Here is a 20,998-nt window from a genome sequence, read left to right on the forward strand (position 1 = left end):
ACCACAAATAATGTTACTGTCCATTAGAAAATACAGAATGTCGTTATATATTTTTGGTAATGTTACTTTCCAGTACTAAAAATACAGATTATCATTACCTATTGGATTGTCACTTTGAACTGCTCTCCCTTTATATATATAAAAATTTGCAAAATCATCGTATCATATGAAAGCCAAGGACAGAAATTTTTCCAAATATGTCATATGCATTAAAAAAATATATTATATAGTGGTAAAGACAATAAGACAGTTTACCAAAAAAAAAAAAAAAAAAAGAAAAGACAATAAGACATAATATATACATCACACATCACTATTCAGTAACTAAAAAAAATGTACTATGCAGTACTATAGTGTGATAAAACGTTAAAATTCAAAGATTTCTTTTAAAAAAAATTAAAAAAAAAAAGAAAAAAGAAAAAAAAGAAAACCCTACTACCCAGAGGCCAAGCTGGTCCATAACGAAAAATGCTCTATATAAACCGACGCTGGCGTAAGAATCGCAACCCTAGCTAAAGCTTTTGAGTCATAGCCACATCCACCTGTTACCTTGTCTCTCTCTTTTCATCTCTATCTCTATCTCTCTCTCCCTTAAACCCTAGCTCTCAAAGCTCGCTACCGCTTCACTTCCTCGCCGCCATTTTCTTCGAGTAAGAAACTCTCCTTATCTTCTCTATAATTCATTCTCCATTTCACACGTTTCGCCTCTAAACGCAATCAATTCGATTCTCTCTCTCTCTCTCTCTCTCTTATCCTTTTTTTCAGTTGCAGAAGGAGTTTTTTCTTAAAGCTCCAAAACGATGTCGTCGGACGAAGAAAGAGAGGAGAAGGAGTTGGATCTCACTTCCCCTGAAGTCGTCACCAAATACAAAAGCGCTGCCGAGATCATTAACAGTACATATATATATGTTCACACACACACACACACACGCACACAAAAAATCTTAATTTTTGATGTTGTTTATTTGATTTTAGCTTTGTATTGATTAAGATATTGTGAAATTTTCGCAGAGGCTTTGCAGTTAGTTGTATCTGAATGCAAACCAAAGGCTAAGATTGTAGATGTTTGCGAGATTGGTGACTCTTTCATTAGAGAGTGAGCTTTTATTTTTATTTTTTTTCAAATTTTGTACTGAGATATTGTTATTGTGCTTAGTTTTATTCTGTTCTGTTTGTAATGATTTTGTGGATTTTTTGTTTTGTTTTTTGTTTGTGTATAAAAATTAAGGCAAACTGGCAATATGTACAAGAATGTTAAGAAGAAGATTGAAAGGGGTGTTGCGTTCCCAACTTGCATTTCTGTAAACAACACTGTGTGTCATTTCTCTCCACTCGCGAGCGATGAGACCGTGATGGAAGCCGGTGATGTCTTGAAAATGTGAGCTTTCTTGAATTTCTGTTTTGGGTTTTTATTTTTTGTTTACAATGTAAAAGTGGGTTTCAATTGGATTGGATAGATGATGAAAAAGAATATCTGTGGCCGACCCCAACTGGTCTGTTGGTCAATCATTTGTTATTGTACTAATATAATAGTGGCTTAAATATTGTTATACAAATTTTGAATAGTTTGTATGTTTATTTTTTGTGGGGACAGTGATATGGGTTGCCATATAGATGGGTTTATCGCGGTTGTGGCACATACTCATGTTCTTCAGGATGGGCCGGTTACTGGAAAGGCAGCTGATGTAATTGCCGCAGCTAATACAGCTGCGGAAGTTGCTTTGAGGCTTGTAAGGCCAGGAAAGAAGGTAAAATTTCAGTAAAGTTTATGTCTTGTATTTTCAATTTGTGGCATTTGATTAGTGATTGATGATTGGTCGAATTATATTGGTGTTTGGATTGTTTGTGATATGCTTGTTTGGGTTATATGCTTATCTTTGATCACATATGAAAGATATGAATGCTTTCGGAGTCTTGTTATCAATATCATGGATTGCTTTTGCTTTGATGTTGATTTCTATTGTAGAAGTTAATTCAAGAACTTCCAAATGAAGCTTTTGTCATTGTTTGGTTTGTGGGTTGTTATCTAGACATTTGGGGCTGTTTAATCTGCTATATGCTTGGCGTTCTCGCTGAAGCATGACAATGATGTTATTTGAGTATTTAATTCTTCTGGGTATTTTCATTTAATTATGATTCTTTCTGTTCGAGGGAGAGTCGAGTGAGTTCATGCTCTTTTTTTTAAATATATTTTTCTGGGTTATTAGCCCATTTCACTCTGTATTCTTCCTTTCTAAAATTTCTATTGGCAGTTTAATCAGATGTTTTTCTAAATTTTCAATATTGGAAATAATATGTTTCAGTTCTCATTGCACCCCTAAGTGATGAACTCTTTATAATAAGCTATGGGTATACATCCAAATGAAGCTTTTGTCATAGTTACTCTGATAGGGGAATGATCTATCTCTAAACTTTGAGAAATACTTATTTCATTCATTTGAGATTGGCTACCTGAATTCTGTATATCCACTCTACTCTTCCAATGACATTTATTTAACCATTGATACTGAATATTGGACAATTGCACATGATGAAATTGTCTATGTGACATAATTTTTCCATTCTGTTTCCACAATTACTGTTGAATTGATTCCTTTGAAAGTTCCTTTTTTATTAAGGTCCACAAAGGCATCAACATGTTCTCTATATCCCTTTTCCTTGGGGGACTAGTATCAGAGAGAGAGAGTAATGGTTCAGTTTCAGTTGCATTTCATGATTTGATTGCTGAAACAAAAAAAGTAGAAAGCTGCCATATTCCTATTTTCTTTCATAAGGGCAGTTGAGTATAGTCTGTATACCTGAGCTGTTTTCTTAAAACATTCTACATTTCTTTTTGATTGTTACAACCATTCATACTTGTATATAAATAAATAAAACCATGGCAACTTTGCCGAGGCAATCGATGTCTTCTTGATTTCCTCTTTTCCCTGTTGCCTATATTGTGCTTTGCCATGCCTGGGGTGCTTTAGGTAGACATATTTTTGTGGTTAATACCTATTCTCCTATGTTGGCCAATATTGTTTCAATTGGTAAGACATATTCTCTTTGCTAAGACTTAAGCTGCTGTCTTAAAACATTCTACATTTATTTTTGATTGTTACAATCGTTCATACTTATATATAAATAGGTAAAATCATGCCTAAATATTAAAAATCATGGCAACTTTGCCGAGGCAATCGATGTCTTCTTGATTTCCTCTTTTCCCTGTTGCCTATATTGTGCTTTGCCATGCCTGGGGTGCTTTAGGTAGACATATTTTTGTGGTTAATACCTATTCTCCTATGTTGGCCAATATTGTTTCAATTGGTAAGGCATATTCTCTTTGCTAAGACTTGAGCTGCTGTCTTAAAACATTCTACATTTATTTTTGATTGTTACAATCGTTCATACTTATATATAAATAGGTAAAATCATGCCTAAATATTAAAAATCATGGCAACTTTGCCGAGGCAATCGATGTCTTCTTGATTTCCTCTTTTCCCTGTTGCCTATATTGTGCTTTGCCATGCCTGGGTTGCGTTAGGTAGACATTTTTGTGGTTAATACCTATTCTCCTATGTTGGCCAATATTGTTTCAATTGATAAGACATTCTCTTTGCTAAGACTTAAGCTGTTGTCTTAAAACATTCTACGTTTCTTTTTGATTGTTACAATCGTTCGTACTTATATATAAAGTCATGCCTAAATATTACAAATCATGGCAACTTTGCCGAGGCAATCGATGTCTTCTTGATTTCCTCTTTTCCCTGTTGCCTATATTGTGCTTTGCCATGCCTGGGTTGCTTTAGGTAGACATATTTTGTGGTCAATACCTATTCTCCTATGTTGGCCAACATTATTTCAATTGCTAAGACATATTCTGTATCATCGTTGAAATTTTTATTATCTTGGGGACAAGCTGCTCCATGTCCAAATGGACATCTAAATTTATGCATATAGCTAATCTCTTGTAGCTGCAATGCAAAGTTGCTTTGTTTTCCTGTTAGTGTATTTCTAGCATTTGCTTCATTTGACCTCTCCACAAGAGAGGTTTTTTTCCCCTTTGACATGATTTCTACATGATGAAGACTATCATGGGCTATGGATAAGCTCCAATGAAGCCTCCTTTTAGTCATAGTTACACTGATAGAAACATCATGTATTTTTGTTCCATTTGTGTGTGCGTGTGTGCGTGTGTGAGTGAGAGAGATTTTGGTTTTGGGTTTCACTACTAGTGAGATGTTTTTTCCCCTTTGACATGATGTCTACATGATGAAGACTATCATTGGCTATGGATAAGCTCCAATGAAGCCTCTTTTTAGTCATAGTTACACTGATAGGACGTCATGTATTTTTGTTCCGGACATCATATATTTTTGTTCCATTTGTGTGTGCTTGAGTGAGAGATTTCAGTTTTGGGTTTCACTACCAGTGAGGTTTTTTCCCCTTTGACATTGATGTCTACATGATGAAGACTATCATTGGCTATGGACAAGCTCCAATGAAGCCTCTTTTTGTCATAGTTACACTGATAGGACATCATGTATTTTTGTTCCATTTGTGTGTGTGTGTGTGTGTGTGTGAGAGAGATATTATGGTTTTGGGTTTCCCCACTAGTTCATGATTTGATTATTGAAACATACAAAGAAGAAAGATTCCTAATTGCTGAAGTTTTTCATAAGGGCATTTGGGTATGTATTCTGTATACTTGAACTGTTATCTGATCTCATTCAACCAATCTTAACTATAAATAAATAAATTAATAATAATAACAAAGCTTAAATAGTATACTTAAGGCAACTTTGCCGAGGTGATCAATGTCTTCTTGATTTCCTCTTTTCCCTGTTGCCTATATTGTGCTTGGCCATTCTTGGGGTGCTTTAGGTAGGCATATTTTTGTGGCTAATACCTATTCTCCCATGTTGACCTACATTATTTCATTTGCTAGGACATATTTGAGTCAGATTCATGAAATTTTGATTCCTTGCTCTTTGTAATCATGGATTTTTTATTTCCCTAGGGAACAAGTTGCTCTGGTTACAAATGGACAAGTAACTGTTGTGTGTAGTTAATTATTTGTTGCTGCAAAGCAAACTTGCTTTGTTTCCTGATTATGGTTTCACATGCTCACTTCATTTGACCTCCGCATCGGAGTGGTTTTCCCCCTTTAGATATGATCTCTACATGATGAAGACTATCATGGGCTATGGATAAACTCCAATGAAGCCTCTCTTTGTCATAGTTACACTGATAGAGCATCATGTATTTTTGTTCCATTTGCTTGGAAAAGTTCTCTCTCTCTCTCTCTCTCTCTCTCTCTCTCTCTCTCTCTCTCTCTCTCTATATATATATATATATATATATAACTGATATTTTTACTTGTACTTGCATAAATATGCAGTATGGGACTCATTTTGTATGCAAGAGTTTCATGGTCTACTTTTTCTTGTGGAAGTAGAGAGCTACAAATGATTTTCATTGTTGTTATTCCGTCTTTCCTTCATATATGTCAATCTAGTGATTGTTCTATGATTTTATTAGTAGAACTTAATTCTCATCTTCTTTAATTATTTGGTTAATTGTATCTTTGTTTGTTTAACAGAACAAAGATGTAACTGATGCAATTCAGAAGGTTGCAGCTGCTTATGACTGCAAAATTGTTGAGGGTGTTCTTAGCCACCAGCTGAAGCAGTTTGTGATAGATGGTAACAAGGTTGTGCTGAGTGTGTCTAATACAGATACAAGAGTTGATGATGCGGAGTTTGAGGAGAATGAAGTTTATGCTATTGATATTGTAACAAGCTCAGGTGAAGGCAAGGTAATGTCAAGTCAAGATAAAATTAAAATGCAATATACGTTCACTATTCTAATTTATGAGTCCTCAAATTATTTAAATGGAATTTGCAGCCTAAGTTGTTGGATGAGAAGCAGACAACTATTTACAAGAGAGCTGTTGACAAGAACTACCACCTGAAGATGAAAGCATCTAGGTTTATTTTCAGTGAAATAAGCCAGAAATTCCCTATCATGCCATTCACTGCTAGGTATGTTGTGCCTTAACAGAATACTTTCCTTTTGGTATTGTCTTTTGTGTTCTCTCCAACCTTCATAGAACATTTGGAATTTCTTTACGATAGGGCTCTGGAGGAGAAGAGGGCTCGTCTTGGTTTAGTGGAATGTGTTAATCATGAGCTATTGCAGCCATATCCTGTTCTTCATGAGAAGCCTGGTAAGAAACATATTTCTGGGTTCTATAGCAGATCCTGATCAGTTTCACCCACAGGAAGGTGATAATGACATTTTTCACTGTTGTATTCATGGTTTTGCAGGTGATTATGTTGCTCACATCAAATTCACGGTTTTACTAATGCCAAATGGGTCAGATCGGGTCACATCTCATCCTCTGAAGGAGCTGCAGCCCACAAAGACAATAGATGATCCTGAAATCAAGGCTTGGTTAGCCTTGGGCACAAAGACAAAGAAGAAAGGGGGTGGAAAGAAGAAGAAAGGTAAGCTTGGTCTTGACTGTTTATCTGTAGACTAAGAAGTTAGAATGTAAACTAATTCTGAGTCATTCAACTCTGGAACTAGACTGAATTACTTGTGAATTGCAGGTAAAAAGGGTGACAAAACTGAAGAGTCCACAGAAGCTGATCCTATGGATGAAACAACTACAAATGGTGCTGCATCCCAGGAATGAGTTTTCTTACATTTCATTTTTTTCCAACCCCCGCCTTGTCAATTTTGGTACTTCATCCATTGTATCAGGTTGAATATGAGCTGGTTTACTAGTCTTTGGACATTAATCTTAATCATGTTTTCTTGCAAATATACCATTTTATGTATCTTCTAGATAATCCTAATTTCTTAGACACACTCTAGAATCAAAGAGTTTAGCAGCAGATTCAATCGACGTTGTGGTATATTGTGTGACATTTCTAAGGTTACTGGAAGTGATAAGACCCAAAATTAATATACAATAATCACACCAAGAAGAAACTTATTTCCTTTATGTTAGGGAGATCTTGAGTAATTATTAGGTACTTTTGGACTATGGTGGATTTTGCGAATTGAATTTAAGATGGGGTATCTCATGAATGAGAGGAGGGAGTATCGTCTTGGCTATTACCTTTTTGTACAATCAAATATAGATTAGGATGTGAAACAGTTACAATAGTACTTTAATGAGTCAACCGATTATATTGCCAAATTAGCTTCTAATTGTGAAGTTGATTTCTGTTGGAATATGCATAATCTACTAATTATTAAGGTTGAATCTCATGGTATACACAATGGATTGTTGTGGTATAATTGTTGTAAGAGAGAATTTCTTCCAAAATTGTTACGAGCGAGATTCTCTTCCACCTCTACGTACCATAAGATTTCAATTAATATTAATTGTAGTAGACTGCGTAATTCATTCTATACCATTGATTTGTTCAAATTTAAAACTTCTCTCTTCAAAAATAAAAGTAAATATAAAAATAAAAATTCAAGCTCCCATTTAATGGCATCTGCCCCTACAAACGTGAGACAAACATGGGCAAAAACAGAGGGTAGCACATGCCTGTCAGAAGCAAAGAAAATGTGGGCAACGGAAATGATATTTTAACAAGGAAAAAGCTTAAAATCGCAAAAAATTTCACAATTTTTTATCACTGTGATTTGGCATGATTGGTGAATGAAAAAAATAGTGGGTTAATTGCTGTTGAGGGTCATTTGTGAGAATTCAAGTAGGAAGAAGAAAGCCCAACGACAAGGGCAGCAAGGAATTGGCAAATAGATGGCAAAACCATTAGGTCCAAGCGGTAGGAATAATGGATTACAAGTCCATGAAATAAATAAATGGGTCTTGAAGAGGCAAGTAGGCTTAAAGAAGCCCGAAAAAAGAGAAATAGCATATCCATGGGCAGTATATGATGTAGAAAAGTGAAAAAGGCCCATCGTAGGCCTAAAGTAATGCAAACAAAGAAAGTAGGGGGTTAATGGCAAGCCCATGAACCCCAAGGATGAGAATAAGGTAATTAGGCCAAACAAGCCCAATGAAGTTAGTAAAAACTCATGGGAATGTAGAGTTAGTAAAAGGGCCAAAGAAGCCCAAAGAAAGCAAGTGGGCCAGGATGCCTAAAGGGACACAAGAGCCTATAAGTAGGAAAACCAATGACCATACCAAGCCACTGGGGGAAAGAGTAAATGGCTGACCCAAAGATGCCTAGCAGGATTAAGTCATTGCAGCAGGAGTGACAGAGTAATATGGCAGGAAATAAGGGTAATCAAGAAATGGGCCGAAAGAAATGTAAAACCCAGTATCAAATAAAGCCTAGCTTTTCAGGGGAGTGGGAAATCAAAAAGCAACTCACATAAAAGGTCAAAGAAAACAGACGGCAGGCTATGCATGCAAGCCTCCAGACCACGGCAAACGAATGACCAGCAGGTAGATTTTGGACACATATGGAAGGAAGGCATGCGCAAGGCCCAGGCACTACCAGCCTGTACCCAGCCAATACAAGGCACGGTGAGATCGATGATCAGAGATTCAGAGGGTATGGTTTGGTGGTGGGGAGAGGGGAAAAATCTATTTTTGAGGTTCTAACTTAGGTTCTTTCGAGGAAGTGTCCTGCTGGGATGACTTACTACCCAAAAGGAGCAAGCTGAGTTGGAACCACTAGGTGCATGCCATAAGGGATAGGGAGAGAGAAAGAACCCAGACTGTAGTAGGAAAGGGTGCCACGACAGACAAACAAACAAAATACCTTTCTTTGTCTGGTGATGGGAAGGTGGCACACAAACAAACCAGTGGTGGTCGGCTAGTACACCCAGACCAGATAAATGAGGTTAAGGGCTAAAACAGTAAAATCTGGTCACGGCAGGCACTATAAAAAGATGATCTTGCCGTGAACAAAAAACAGAGCAACAACGGGAATCATAACTAAGAAATAGGAATTCGAAAAGAGATACCAAGAAATAGAAAAGAAACGAGTGGGAGGGAAGAAAGAAAACAACCAGAAAGAAAAATAAAGTGAGAATTAGAATGGTAGGCATGCACTGGTAGATTGATTCCCTCTTTCCCTCACGAAATCTTGCTCTCTGTTAAAACCAAAAGGGTCCTCTGTGCATCAACCATTCAGGTCCGTTTCTCTCAGGGCAGTTAATCTCCACGGTAGGACTTTTCCTGAGAGATTAATTGCGTTGAGAAGGAACGTTCTTTCCTCTTTGGTTTTGCTCATGCGAACCAGATTTTAGTTGATTTCTTCATCTTCTGATTAACCCATACATATTACTATTTGCTCCCTTTCGTTCTGTTATTTTCTTTTTGTAAAAGTGATTATTATTACTGTGATTGTGTTTGGGGATCATTTGGTCATTTCCTACTAAGTAGCCAGATATTTTTATTTTTTATTTTTTTTATTATTATGTTTGTCTGCCACAACTTGTCTGAAACAGCTCTGCCTGCCGCAAGCACGTTCCTGGCAAATCAGGCATAGTTTGCGCACAAGCCGGACCAAATTGAGTTGCAGCTGGATTGGTCCCAACTCCCTTATCCAGAAAACTTGGGCCTAATGCAGAAGGAAGCAGCCCAACACTACTAGCACAGCCCACTACTTTACAATTGACGACTCCGCTGGGGAGTTGGGAAACAGATAGGGGTGAAAACATAGAATCCATCGCAGACAATGCTACCAAAGTCCAGAATGACACGAAATATAAGTGCCGTGCCCTCGTAAGCAGAGTCCAGGCCAACAACACCTCACCAACAACAGCCTAACCAAACGGAAGGTGCCAATAGAAGGGGGGCTGATCCTCAGCCACAGCCAAGAATTCCCACGGACAATGTTAGTACTTTTATTAAAGTATTGCAATCACTGCAACACTCGCAGCAACAAATGCTGGAAGAAATCCGTCAACTAAAAGTAGACAATACGAAGGAGAAAAGGGAGCTAGCATGACCTAGAGCATGCGGTAGACAGAGAAGAGACACTAGCAGGAGGTGTCCCGCGGAATGCAGAACAGCATTTCATTACTATGGTTGAAGTAGCGACTCTCCTGGAACAAGAGAGAGCCAGAACACGCAAGGAGAGGTTTTACGCATGAAGGCCTCCTTACCCACTAAAGGTACTCAGCAAACCATACCCCGAGAGGTATGAGTCGAGGGCCTTTGCACAATACGATGGCAGGAAAGGAAGTGCAGTTGAGCACGTGAGCAAGTTTATTGATACCCTTGGCCTTTACGCCGCAGACGAAGACTTATGTCTTCGAGAATTTTCAAAGTCATTGTGTGACCGGACATACACTTGGTACATCGGCCTAAAGCCAGAATTGATCCCAACTTGGGATGACATGGTGGATATATTTTGCACTAAGTACTTCCACGGAAAGGAAACAGTAACGCTTGGAACCCTGCAAGTGACCAAGCAAAAGTATGGCGAAGATTTGATGGAATACATCAAGTGGTTCAGGGACATAGCACTTGACTGCTATGACCATTGTGAAGAAAGAACCTTAGTAGAAATGTGTATGACTAACATGATTCGGGAATTCAGAGTAATCCTGGAAAATCTAGAAATTTCCCAGTTTGCACAGCTGTTACAGAAAGCCAGGAAGACGGCCCAGTCCGTAAAACCAAGCTTAGACAAAAGAAACGCCCCACAGGCTATGGCAGTGTCCACCGGAGAACGGAGAAAGAAAACCGAAGGGAGGGAATATGATACGCCCCCACCCATACCATGTACTCCTAAGGAACTGGATGTGTTGCTAGACAAATGGATAGCAGATGGAATTTTTAAACCCAACCAGGTTTCTAGAAAACCTACGGAGGAAGAAAGAAGAGACCCTCGCTTTTGCTGCCTGTATAACATCCCACCGCAGAATGCTAGGCGCTCCGCAGATTGGTGCACTGCAGGATTAAAGAAGGGACACTGGAGTTAACCCAACAGGAGGTCCAAAGAAATCCACTCCCGAATCACAAGGGAAAGGGTGTAGTAGCAGTAGTAATATGCGCAGACCCAGGAGAGGACGAGGAGGAGAACCTGGCCCTACTTGCCACAACGATTACCACTCTACAGCAAAGTGCCAAATTCAAAAATTTGTTTGACTAGTTGGGACTCACAGCAAAGGAAAGAAAGATAGCCACAGAGGCTTTGGTGAGTATCGCCTCCAGGGCAGGAGTAAAGTGCTTATCAGCAGAAATTCCAGATGACAGAGCCCTCTTACAGGAATCAGCCGAGATCACGTTTAGCAATGAAGATATGGAGGTGGGACACCTAAATCACAGGAGACCTCTCTATTTGGCAGCATCCATAAACCAAATCCCTATTAAGAGGGCCTTGGTAGATACAGGTGCTTCCGTAAACCTCATAACATTGAGCACCTTGCAAGTGGCAGGAATTTTAGAAAGAAAGATCCAAGGATGCCCAATGGAAGTAACAGGGTTCGACGGAAGGGGTGAGTACACCACAGGCCACATCCAATTGTGGTTGAAAGTAGATCCTATAGCTTCTTTAGCTCGTTTCCATGTGGTCAGAATGGAAGTATCCTATCATGTGCTTTTGGGAAGGCCCTGGTTGCACAAACACCAATTGGTTTCGTCCATTTATCACCAGTGTGTGAAAGGAAGACTGAATGGCAGGATGATACGTATAGCTGCAAACCCCCCGCTATTCGAGCAAGCAGAAGCTCACTTAGTGGAAACCATGTTTTACGACCAATGGGCTCCATCTGGGGAAAGCTCAGTTTCAAAGCCACGAGGTACCTTCGTGCCTAAGTGGGAAGACGTCCAGAGTGACCTAGAACCTGATCTAAGAGAGTTGCTGGCATAAAAGAAGAAAAGAAAAGAAGCGCATGCTGCAGAATCAGATAACACACCCCAATGCATTAGGGTCTGAGGCTTTGATGGCAGGATTGTGTATAAGTTATGAAGGCGCGTAGGGCTCACAAGTGAGCTGCAAGCGGGCCCCACCCAAGTATGGTAGCACGGGAGTTTGGCGTGTTATGTCGCTCAAGAAAATTTGGGAAAAGAAGAAGAAAAGGATGGGGAAGTTGTGGCAGAGTAGAAGAAGAATTGGAAGAAGTTGACCTAGGAGTTCACAAGAACCAAGGTCTATCTCAATTAGTGCAAGTTTGACAGAAAAGGAGAAGTCAAAACTGATACTACTGTTGAAAGAGTTCAAAGACGTTTTCGCGTGGGACTACAGTGAAATGCCAGGATTAGACCCTAGGCTAGTTGCGCATACATTAAATGTAGACCAGAGGCCAAGCCAGTGGCCCAGCCTGCCATGATATTTCACACAGAAATAGAAGGGCAGATAGTCAAAGAAGTACAAAAATTACTAGCCGCAGATTCATCATGCCTATTCAACATCCTCGCTGGCTATCCAACATAGTACCAGTAAAGAAGAAGAACGGCCAGATAAGATGTTGTGTAAATTTCAGAAATCTCAACAAAGCCTGTCCAAAGGACGAGTTCCTATTGCCAAACATGGATTTACTAATAGATTCTACGGTAGGAAGTGCCATGTTTTCATTCATGGATAGGTTTAGTGGATACAATCAGATCAGGATGGCACCAAAGGACGCAGAGAAAACTACTTTCAAAACACCTATGGGCAATTTCTACTACACTATGATGCTCTTCGGGTTAAAAAATGTAAGCGCAACTTATCAACGAGCAATGACGGCCATATTTTATGACATGATGCACCAGGAACTAGAGGACTATGTGGATGACAAAGTAGTTAAATCAAAGAGGAGAGAAGAGCACTTCTACGTGTTCAAAAGGGTATTTGAAAGATGCAGAGCCTTTAAGTTAAGAATGAACCCCCTTAAGTGCGCATTTGGGGTGTCCTCTGGGAAGTTCTTGGGTTTCCTGGTTCACAGCAGGGGGATAGATGTGGACCCGGCCAAAGTCACGGCTATAGCAACTATGAGACCTCCGGTCACGGTAAAAGAATTAAAGAGTTTCTTAGGAAAAGTCTCATGTATCCGGAGATTCATCCTTGGGTTGGCATCAATCACTTCTACTTTCACCAAGTTGCTTAAGAAAGGGCAAAGTTTTGAGTGGGGGGAAGCGCAATAGATGGCCTTCAAGAGGCTACAACAGATAATGATGAACCTCCCCACGGTGCAGGCCCTTATCCACGAAAAACCATTGCTACTTTACTTGGCCACCAACTCGTATGCCATTAGAGCATTAATCGCCCAAGAGGATGGAGGTGGCGTTGAGTAGCCAGTGTACTACATCAGCCGCGCCTTAAAAGATGCAGAAACTCGTTATCCAAGGGTGGAGAAGGCATGCTTGGCCATTGTATATGCTTCGCAGAGGTTGCGTTATTAATTCTTGGCCTACGAAGTATGGCTGATGACCAAGTCCCATGCTATCAAAGCTTTGTTACAACAACCGATCCCCTCTGGCAGAATATCCCAGTGGTTGTTACAATTGTCACAGACTTGAGAATGGGGACACCTAGGGCGGTGAAAAGCCAGGCTATAGCAGATCTATTGGCACAGTTTCCAAGAGAGGAAGAATTCCCGCTAGATGATGAAGTTCCAAGGGAAGTATCCGTGGCAGAAGAGGTCAGAGAACAATGGGTAATGAAATTTAATGGGTCTTTTATTGCCCAGTCTAGAGGGGTGGGAGTAGTCTTGTATCATGAAGAAGACAAGGCAGTGGCGCTATCGTTCAAACTAGAATTCCCCTGTTCAAACAACACGGCAGAATACGAATCCTACCTAACCGGGCCAGCCACGGCTCTCGAAATGAGAGTCAAACATTTGAGAGTATTGGGAGATTCAAACCTGGTTGTTTGCCAGACCAAGGGAAGCTTTTCCTTAAAAGAGCCCAGCCTAGCCCCATACAGAGCAATGGCCCAGAGGATGGAAGAAAAATTCTCAACCTTCGAAATAGAGCATGCTCCAAGGAACGAAAACCGGTTTACGGATGCATTAGCTGCACTGGGGTCACAAATAATTTTCGAAGGGGATAGCACCAGGATAGAAGTCAGCAAAAGGGAATAATCCATCATTGAGGTGTTGAAGGAAAGGTTCCGAGAGGAATAGTGCGAAGGGGATTAGCAGATTCCCATAAGGGAAGTCTTGATGAGGGGAGAAGATGCCGCAAAATTAAAAATACTAAAAGACTACGCCCTGATGAGAGAGGAGTTGTACCGCAGGATGCCAGGTAGGGTCTTGTCCAGATACGTGGGGCAGGAAGAGGCCTAGAGAAAATTGAAAGAAGTACACGACAAGACTTGCGGATCTTGCGGGGAGGTCAGCCTTTACCACAGACTTCAAAGAGCAGGTTTCTACTGGCCAAGTATGGGTAAAGATGCAGATCAAGTCCAAACCCAGTGTGGGACCTGCCAACTTGCGACAGACAGAGAGGAAAGTTACGCTGTGTTCATCAGCGAAGACTGGAGAAGCCCTTTCATACAGTACCTCATAGAAGGCATCCTGCCACAAAAGCATAGTGAAAGATACAAGTTTAAGCGGTTGGCAACACGTTACTTTTTGTATAACATGGTCATTTTCAAAAAAGGGTACAATAGGGACCCTTTAAGGTGTTTGGGCCCTAAAGAAGCAAAAGAAATGATAAAAGAAGTACATTCAGAAGAATGTGGGGAACACCAGGGGAAGAAAAAGCTCTACAGATGCTTTCTGCAGATGGACTACTATTGGCCTACCATGAAAAGAGATACGACATAATTTGTGAAAAAGTGCCACAGTTGTCAAGTACAAGTCAACTTGATTCATACCCATCCGCAGAATTTACATAGCATGGTCACCCCATGGCCCTTCCACACTTGGGGGCTAGATTTAGTGGGACCAATTAACCCACCATCACATGGATACATATGGATATTAGTGGCTACAGAGTATTTTACTAAGTGGGCAGAGACAGTACCACTCCGTAAGGCCACAGGAGGAGTAGTGGAAAATTTCATCAAAGAAAATATAATTGTAAGGTTTGGGGTGTCCCACAGGATCATCAGTGACAATGGCACACCATTTGTCAACAGTGATGTAAGGAAGATGCTAGAGTTCTACTAAGTCAAGCACCACCGGTCATTGCCTTATTACCCTCAAGGAAATGGGCAAGCAGAAGCAACAAACAAAACTCTCATAAAGATTATCAATAAGATGAGCTAAGAGTATACGGGAGGATGGGCGACGCACCTGCCAGACGCTCTTTGGGCTTATAGAAATTCACCAAAGTCAGCCACAGGCTTCTCACCTTTTTCCTTAGTCTACGGAATTGAGGTAGTAAGCCCAATAGAAATAATGACTTCGTCCTTGAGAGTCATGCAGATGCAAGAAAAAGAAAAGGAAGGAGAAGTCTTTGCAGCAGAAAGGTGCGAAGATTTACAAGGACTTGACGAAAAGAGAGAAAAAGCCCAGGAGCGTAGCCGCAGATACAGACAAAAGATGACTGAAACTTATGGCAGGATGACCAAGGAAAGAGTGTTTGCAGAAGGACAACTTGTGTTAAAGGTAGCAGACTATGTCATACGAGGCATGGCATGACCATCTAAGTTTGCACCAAAGTGGGAAGGACCCCTTGTGATAAGGGAAGCGCATCAAAGTGGATATTACCGTCTGACTCAAATGGATGGCAGAGACTTAATGGATCCCATTAATGGGAAATGGCTGAAACGTTATTATGCCTAAAAAAGAAGAAGTTATGTGGTTGTCCCTTTCTTTTGTCTTGCTAAAAGCTTTTATGTTTCCTTTACCTTTTCTTTCCTTCAAGTAACTATGTCACAAGACAAAATTGTAACGTGCTTTCATGAATATGAAATGAAAAAGTACGAAGTATTAGCACTCTATGTCATAGCAATAGTAAAAATAGTAGCAAAGTGCAACATCATAATTACAAACCCAAACTATGGCAAACACACGCCAAATAAGTGCTATAGGAAACATATAAGTGTTCTGGATGAAAAAAAAAAAAAAAAAAAAAAAAAAAAAAAAAGAGAAAGAAGGGAATTGCATCATCATCAACGGAGTCCGGAAATGAGAGCCTGATCTCCAAAACGGCTAGGCCCATCAATGCTAGAAAGAAGGCGCTCGCGACGGCCCTCCAAGTCTGCCACCTCCTTCTTCAGAATCTCGATTTGGGCATCAATAGCATTAATAGCTGGCTGAACTCTCCTCGTAAAAAAGGCTCGGGTAACCTCACGGAGATGATCTAGAACAAACCCCACGGCGAAACCCACACTGATAAGCTCCTGAATCGCGGCTCTCCACTGCAGGATCCTCTCAGTGGAGATAGTGTCAACGAAGCTGTGCTCAATGTCGTTCATCACGCTCCCCAACATCTTTAAGAAGTGCTCTCTGGCAGAACGGCCAAGACGGAATCCCTGCATAAAATCACCACGGCTACTGTTAGACCATCACCAAGTGGGAAACACAATCCTCGGGGACTCGGAAGCCATGAAAATCCACGTACGGAGGCCTAGAAGCCCAGAAGTCTGCAGGGCCAAGGGTCATTAACCTCAGGTTGACCAAAGCGGGCGAAAAAGGCTGCAGCTTCATTCTCAGGGTCTGGGATGGTGGTAGAACTACTGCCCACCTCAAACTGGGAAGGGGCAGTGGGAAGTGAACCTATTAAGAAAAGCACAAGGCAAAATGAGAAACCATAATCTAGAAAGAACATACTCACAAAGAAAAAAAAAATGAAGGAAAAGGTAAAGGGGAAAGGAAACTTACTAGGGCCAGCAGGAATGGGGGCTGTGGGAACGGCAGAAACAAGAACAATGGGTACGGCAGAAACAGGTGCGGAAGGTACGGCATGAATGGGCGCTACAGGTATGGCAGGAGCAGGCATCCCTACGTCTGCTGTAACTCCTGGCCCCTCAAAAGTCTCTGCGAACGGGGAGATAGGCATACAGATGAAAGAGAGCAACTAGCAACGCAAATACATATAAGAAGAAAAAAAAAGAAAAAAAAAGTGAACCTAGCAGAAAAGAAGGGAAGACACATACCCATAAACTCAGGCTCGGGTGGAGCACTCTCCTCTTCGTTAGAATTAGGAATCCTTTTCTTCAGGATATGCGCATCATCAGGATCCTCAAGAATGTCATCGAACCTCTCAGAGGATAAGTCTGTGTCAGGACCACGTGTAGCGGAACTGGGAATGGAGGAAGGAGTAACAACTAGAGAAGAACCATCCTTCGCAGCTTGGGAGAGAGTCGCGAAGGGGTCACTGGTGGAAATAACAAGTGGCAAAACAGAGGAAGCAGTCTTGGTTTGAACGATAGCAGGAGAAATGGCTCTCTTTGGAGGAGCAGGTGTTTTGGCAGAAAGAGGTGTGGTCTCACCAACCCCCTCAGTATGAGTACCCTCTTCTCTGGGTACCGGCTCGATGGGAGGGGTAGGAGTTTTGGCAGGAACTTCATGCGCAGTGGTAGAAGGAGTAGGTGTTGCAAATGCTACATCAACCCCATCGAAAAAGCCCTCCATGGGTACACCCACGGAGGCAGAGATCTCCTCGGCAGTAGGACGATATACGGAGAGAGGTTCGGGCTCCTCCTAAAGGAACTGTTAACTACATAAGGCAAACAAAAGACATGTGGTAGAGGAAGCACGTGCGAAGAGAAGAAAAGGAAGAGAAGAAAAGAGATGTACCTCAGACTCGAGCTCATCAAGTAGAATGGGACGGGTGACCGACGTGTCCTCTTTGTGCTTAGACTAGAAAAAAAAGAAGGGGAACAAAAGATAGAGTTTTTTTTTTTTTTTTTTTTTTTTTTTATAAAAAGGGGGGAAGTCAGCAAGGTTAGCCATGAGAAAGTCAAAAGGTATTTTAAAAGATAACTTACCCTCTGCTCAGCAGCAAGCACGGGATGAGGAGTTGTCTTCCTTTTGCTACCTCGAGTTTTGCTGGCAAGGGGAGCACCCGTAGGTGGTAGTGGAGTAGCAGGCTTGGATTTACTGGCAGATTTAAGCTTGGTAGGAGCTTTCTTACTTGGGGCAAAAATGTTTATCACTTTAACCTTTTTCTCCCAACCGGAGGATAATCGCCAGTGTGCCAATACCACCACTTTTTCTCCTCATCCCATTCAAAGATGGCTGACCGGTTCTGTTTCCTGGCATATGCCAACACAGACTTAGAAGGTAGGAGCAATCGAGGGTTAACCGAAATGACCATACTGAGCCCATCAGGGGGAATAAGAGAGAAACCACGGTTACCCACTAGTTCTTTCTCGAATGAAGTTATCACCGCTTGCCAATACCCGTGCATGGGAGGAGTGCAAAGACCCTCCCTCAGTGAACCAGGAATTGTAACTGCACTGAAACGCTGCCTCCAAAATTCAAAGGCAATATGCCGCAGAAAGGGACGAACCGAAGTAGGAGACTCCATAAGGAAAGAAATATCATCGGGAATGTCCTGATCTAACCCGAACTGTCTTCTTACTCGGTTGGCAGGATAATGAACGAATCTGATGCCTTCATCGGCTAAGTAGGGCAACCATCCGGCATTGGTGGCCGTCAAATAGGTGATCCCTGTCTCGTCAAAACCAGCCAAGGGAGTAGTAGTCCCAACAGTATCAACAAACAAACTCATTGCAGAATCTATGCATGTATAATTCGCACCCAAATTTCTATAAGCCCGCCAAGAAAAACCAACACCTTCATCAAAAGACTCAACAACAAAATAACCAATAGGCTTCAAGCCAGACCAACGAAAAGCCAGCGGAAAATCAGACTCAAATCTGCCGCAGAAATCAGTATTTACCCTTGGACATGAGTGGTACTTCTCTCTAGCAAAACGAGCAGGTCTACACTTTGCCAAATATTGGGCACAATGCTCGAATAACAACTGCTGCAGAATAGTACGGTGGATGGAGGAGGTAACTATGTGATAGGATCCCGCTTGACTCTCGTCACTCCGTAGGATGTCTAACTGGACATATAGATGCCCCAAGAACATAGGGGCCAACGACAGGCTCACCTCGACAGATATTTGGATGGTTAAACGAAAGTATAAGGGCTTTGTGACATAGTGGGGGTGGGACCTAAAAACAAATTTACAAAGCCAAAACGCAACGAAAGTCGCACGGCGGGCAGCCACAGAAAATTTAGAAGAAGAACTAACCCAATATGACAGTTTGGCATTCCTGGTCATCCTCTTCTTCAATTCGGTCTCAGTAGGCTCTTCTTCCGGAGAGAATTCTAGAGTGGCAGGATCGGCATCGCCAAGGATGGGCAGGAGTAACTGATTAGCCATGTCTTCAAGGGTAACGGTGAGTTCGTCGAAGGAGAAAAAGAAGGTATGGGTGGCGCTACACCACCGTCGGACCAAGTGGCGAAGATTGTAGAGGTCCTGGAAGTTGGACAGGCAGCGAGATGAAACGATGGCTTTCAGAACACCAGCTCATTGCAACAACCCCATGAAACCCACATCAAATAACTCATTATCTACCCATTCTCTCCAACCCAAGGCAGTACCCGACCCAAATTCAAAATGGATGGGCACGAGGAGTGAAATGCCTTGGCGAATGGCTAGATCGGGGATCGAGGAGGCCAACGGGGCCTAAAAGACATCGGGGTTTCGCCGACAAAGGGTGAGCCATACGCAACCTGGCAGTGGCGGCGGCACATAGTCGCTGGGAATCTTTGGGAAATGGGGGTGGACTTCGTGCCATGGATTGATCAGAGGGCGCATTCACTATCAGGTTCGCGCTGTGTCTCTTCCCCAACGGAGTGCTCTGACTCAAAATACTTTGCCTCCTCGCCTACGTCAGGTACGGCGGGAGGGTCAGAAGCGACTTCTTTCCCTTTATGGTGGGAAGAGCCTTGACTTTTCATCGGCGCCATGGTAAGAGGGCTTGATCGGAGTAGATAGGTATGAGTGTTTGAGAAGTAAAAGACGGTGAAGAAAGGGAGACGGAGAGAATGTGTTCTTGGAAAAGAAGAAGTTTGTGTTTAAAGTGAAGAGGGACTCCTCTTTAAATAGCCAGGTCATTAATAATGGTACGAAGGAAGGCGACGGGTCAACCATCAGAATGGGATGAAATTAATGAAGCGGCAGCTATGCTTAAAAATAATTGCCAAACAGGGAAATTCGAAGAGACAATACTATTCGCGGCAGGAAAAGAAAAAAAGAAAAATGTATATATATATATATATATATATATATGAGGAGGGGTCCACTGTTTAAAAAGGCCCGCGAAGGAAAAGAAAGAAGAGAGGAAGAAAGGACGGAAAGGTCTTTTATTCACATATGAACCACAGGAACGCTTCATATGTTCAGGGGGCTAAATGTTGAGGGTTATTTGTGAGAATCCAAGTAGGAAGAAGAAAGCCTAACGACAAGGGCAACAAAGAATTGGCAAATAGATGGCAAAACCATTAGGCCCAAGCGGCATGAATAATGGATCACAGGCCCATGAAATAAACAAATGGGCCTTGAAGAGGCAAGTGAGCTTAAAGAAACTCGGAAAGAGAGAAATAGCATACCCATGGGCAGTATATGATGTAGAAAAGTGAGAAATGGCCACCGCAGACCCAAAGTAATGCAAACAAAGAAAGTAAGGGGTTAATAGCAGGCCCATGAACCCCAAGGATGAGAATAAGGTAATTGGGCTAGGGAAGCCCAATGAAGTTAATAAAAGCTCATGAGAATGCAGAGTTAGTAAAAAGGCCAAGGAAGCCCAAAGAAAGCAAGTGGGCCAAGGATGCCCAAAGGGACACAGGAGCCCATAAGTAGGAAAACCAATGGCCATACCAAGCCACTGGGGGAAAGAGTAGACGGCTGACCCAAAGAGGCCCAGCAGGATTGAGTCATTGCAGCAGGAGTGACAGAGTAATATGGTAGGGAATGAGGGTAATCAAGAAATGGGCCAAAAGAAATGTAAAACCCAATATCAAATAAAGCCCAGCTCCTCAGGGGAGTGGAAAATCGAAAAGCAGCTCACATAAAAGGTCAAAGAAAACGGACGATAGGCTATGCAGGCAAGCCTCCAGATCACGACAGAAGAATGACCAGCAGGCAGATTTTGGATACATATGGAAGGAAGGCACGCAC

The 20,998-nt window shown here is 41.6% G+C and overlaps 2 protein-coding genes across 2 annotated transcripts; both read left to right on the forward strand.

The window, feature by feature from the left end:
• The first annotated feature begins 482 nt into the window (after positions 1-482).
• Positions 483-6,892, forward strand: LOC126692410 (ERBB-3 BINDING PROTEIN 1). Its single transcript, XM_050388009.1, has 10 exons — positions 483-650; positions 766-894; positions 1,012-1,096; positions 1,229-1,378; positions 1,595-1,748; positions 5,582-5,797; positions 5,887-6,023; positions 6,117-6,208; positions 6,309-6,488; positions 6,594-6,892. The coding sequence occupies exons 2-10, from the start codon at positions 801-803 to the stop codon at positions 6,677-6,679; spliced, it is 1,194 nt and encodes a 397-aa protein (XP_050243966.1). The 5' UTR covers positions 483-650; positions 766-800; the 3' UTR covers positions 6,680-6,892.
• Positions 6,893-13,326: 6,434 nt separating this feature from the next.
• Positions 13,327-13,989, forward strand: LOC126691052 (uncharacterized). Its single transcript, XM_050386132.1, has one exon. It carries the CDS (start codon positions 13,327-13,329, stop codon positions 13,987-13,989), a length of 663 nt encoding a protein of 220 aa, XP_050242089.1.
• Positions 13,990-20,998: the final 7,009 nt, after the last annotated feature.

The sequence above is a fragment of the Quercus robur genome, chromosome 7 (assembly GCF_932294415.1).
Source record: "Quercus robur chromosome 7, dhQueRobu3.1, whole genome shotgun sequence".
NCBI lineage: Eukaryota > Viridiplantae > Streptophyta > Magnoliopsida > Fagales > Fagaceae > Quercus > Quercus robur.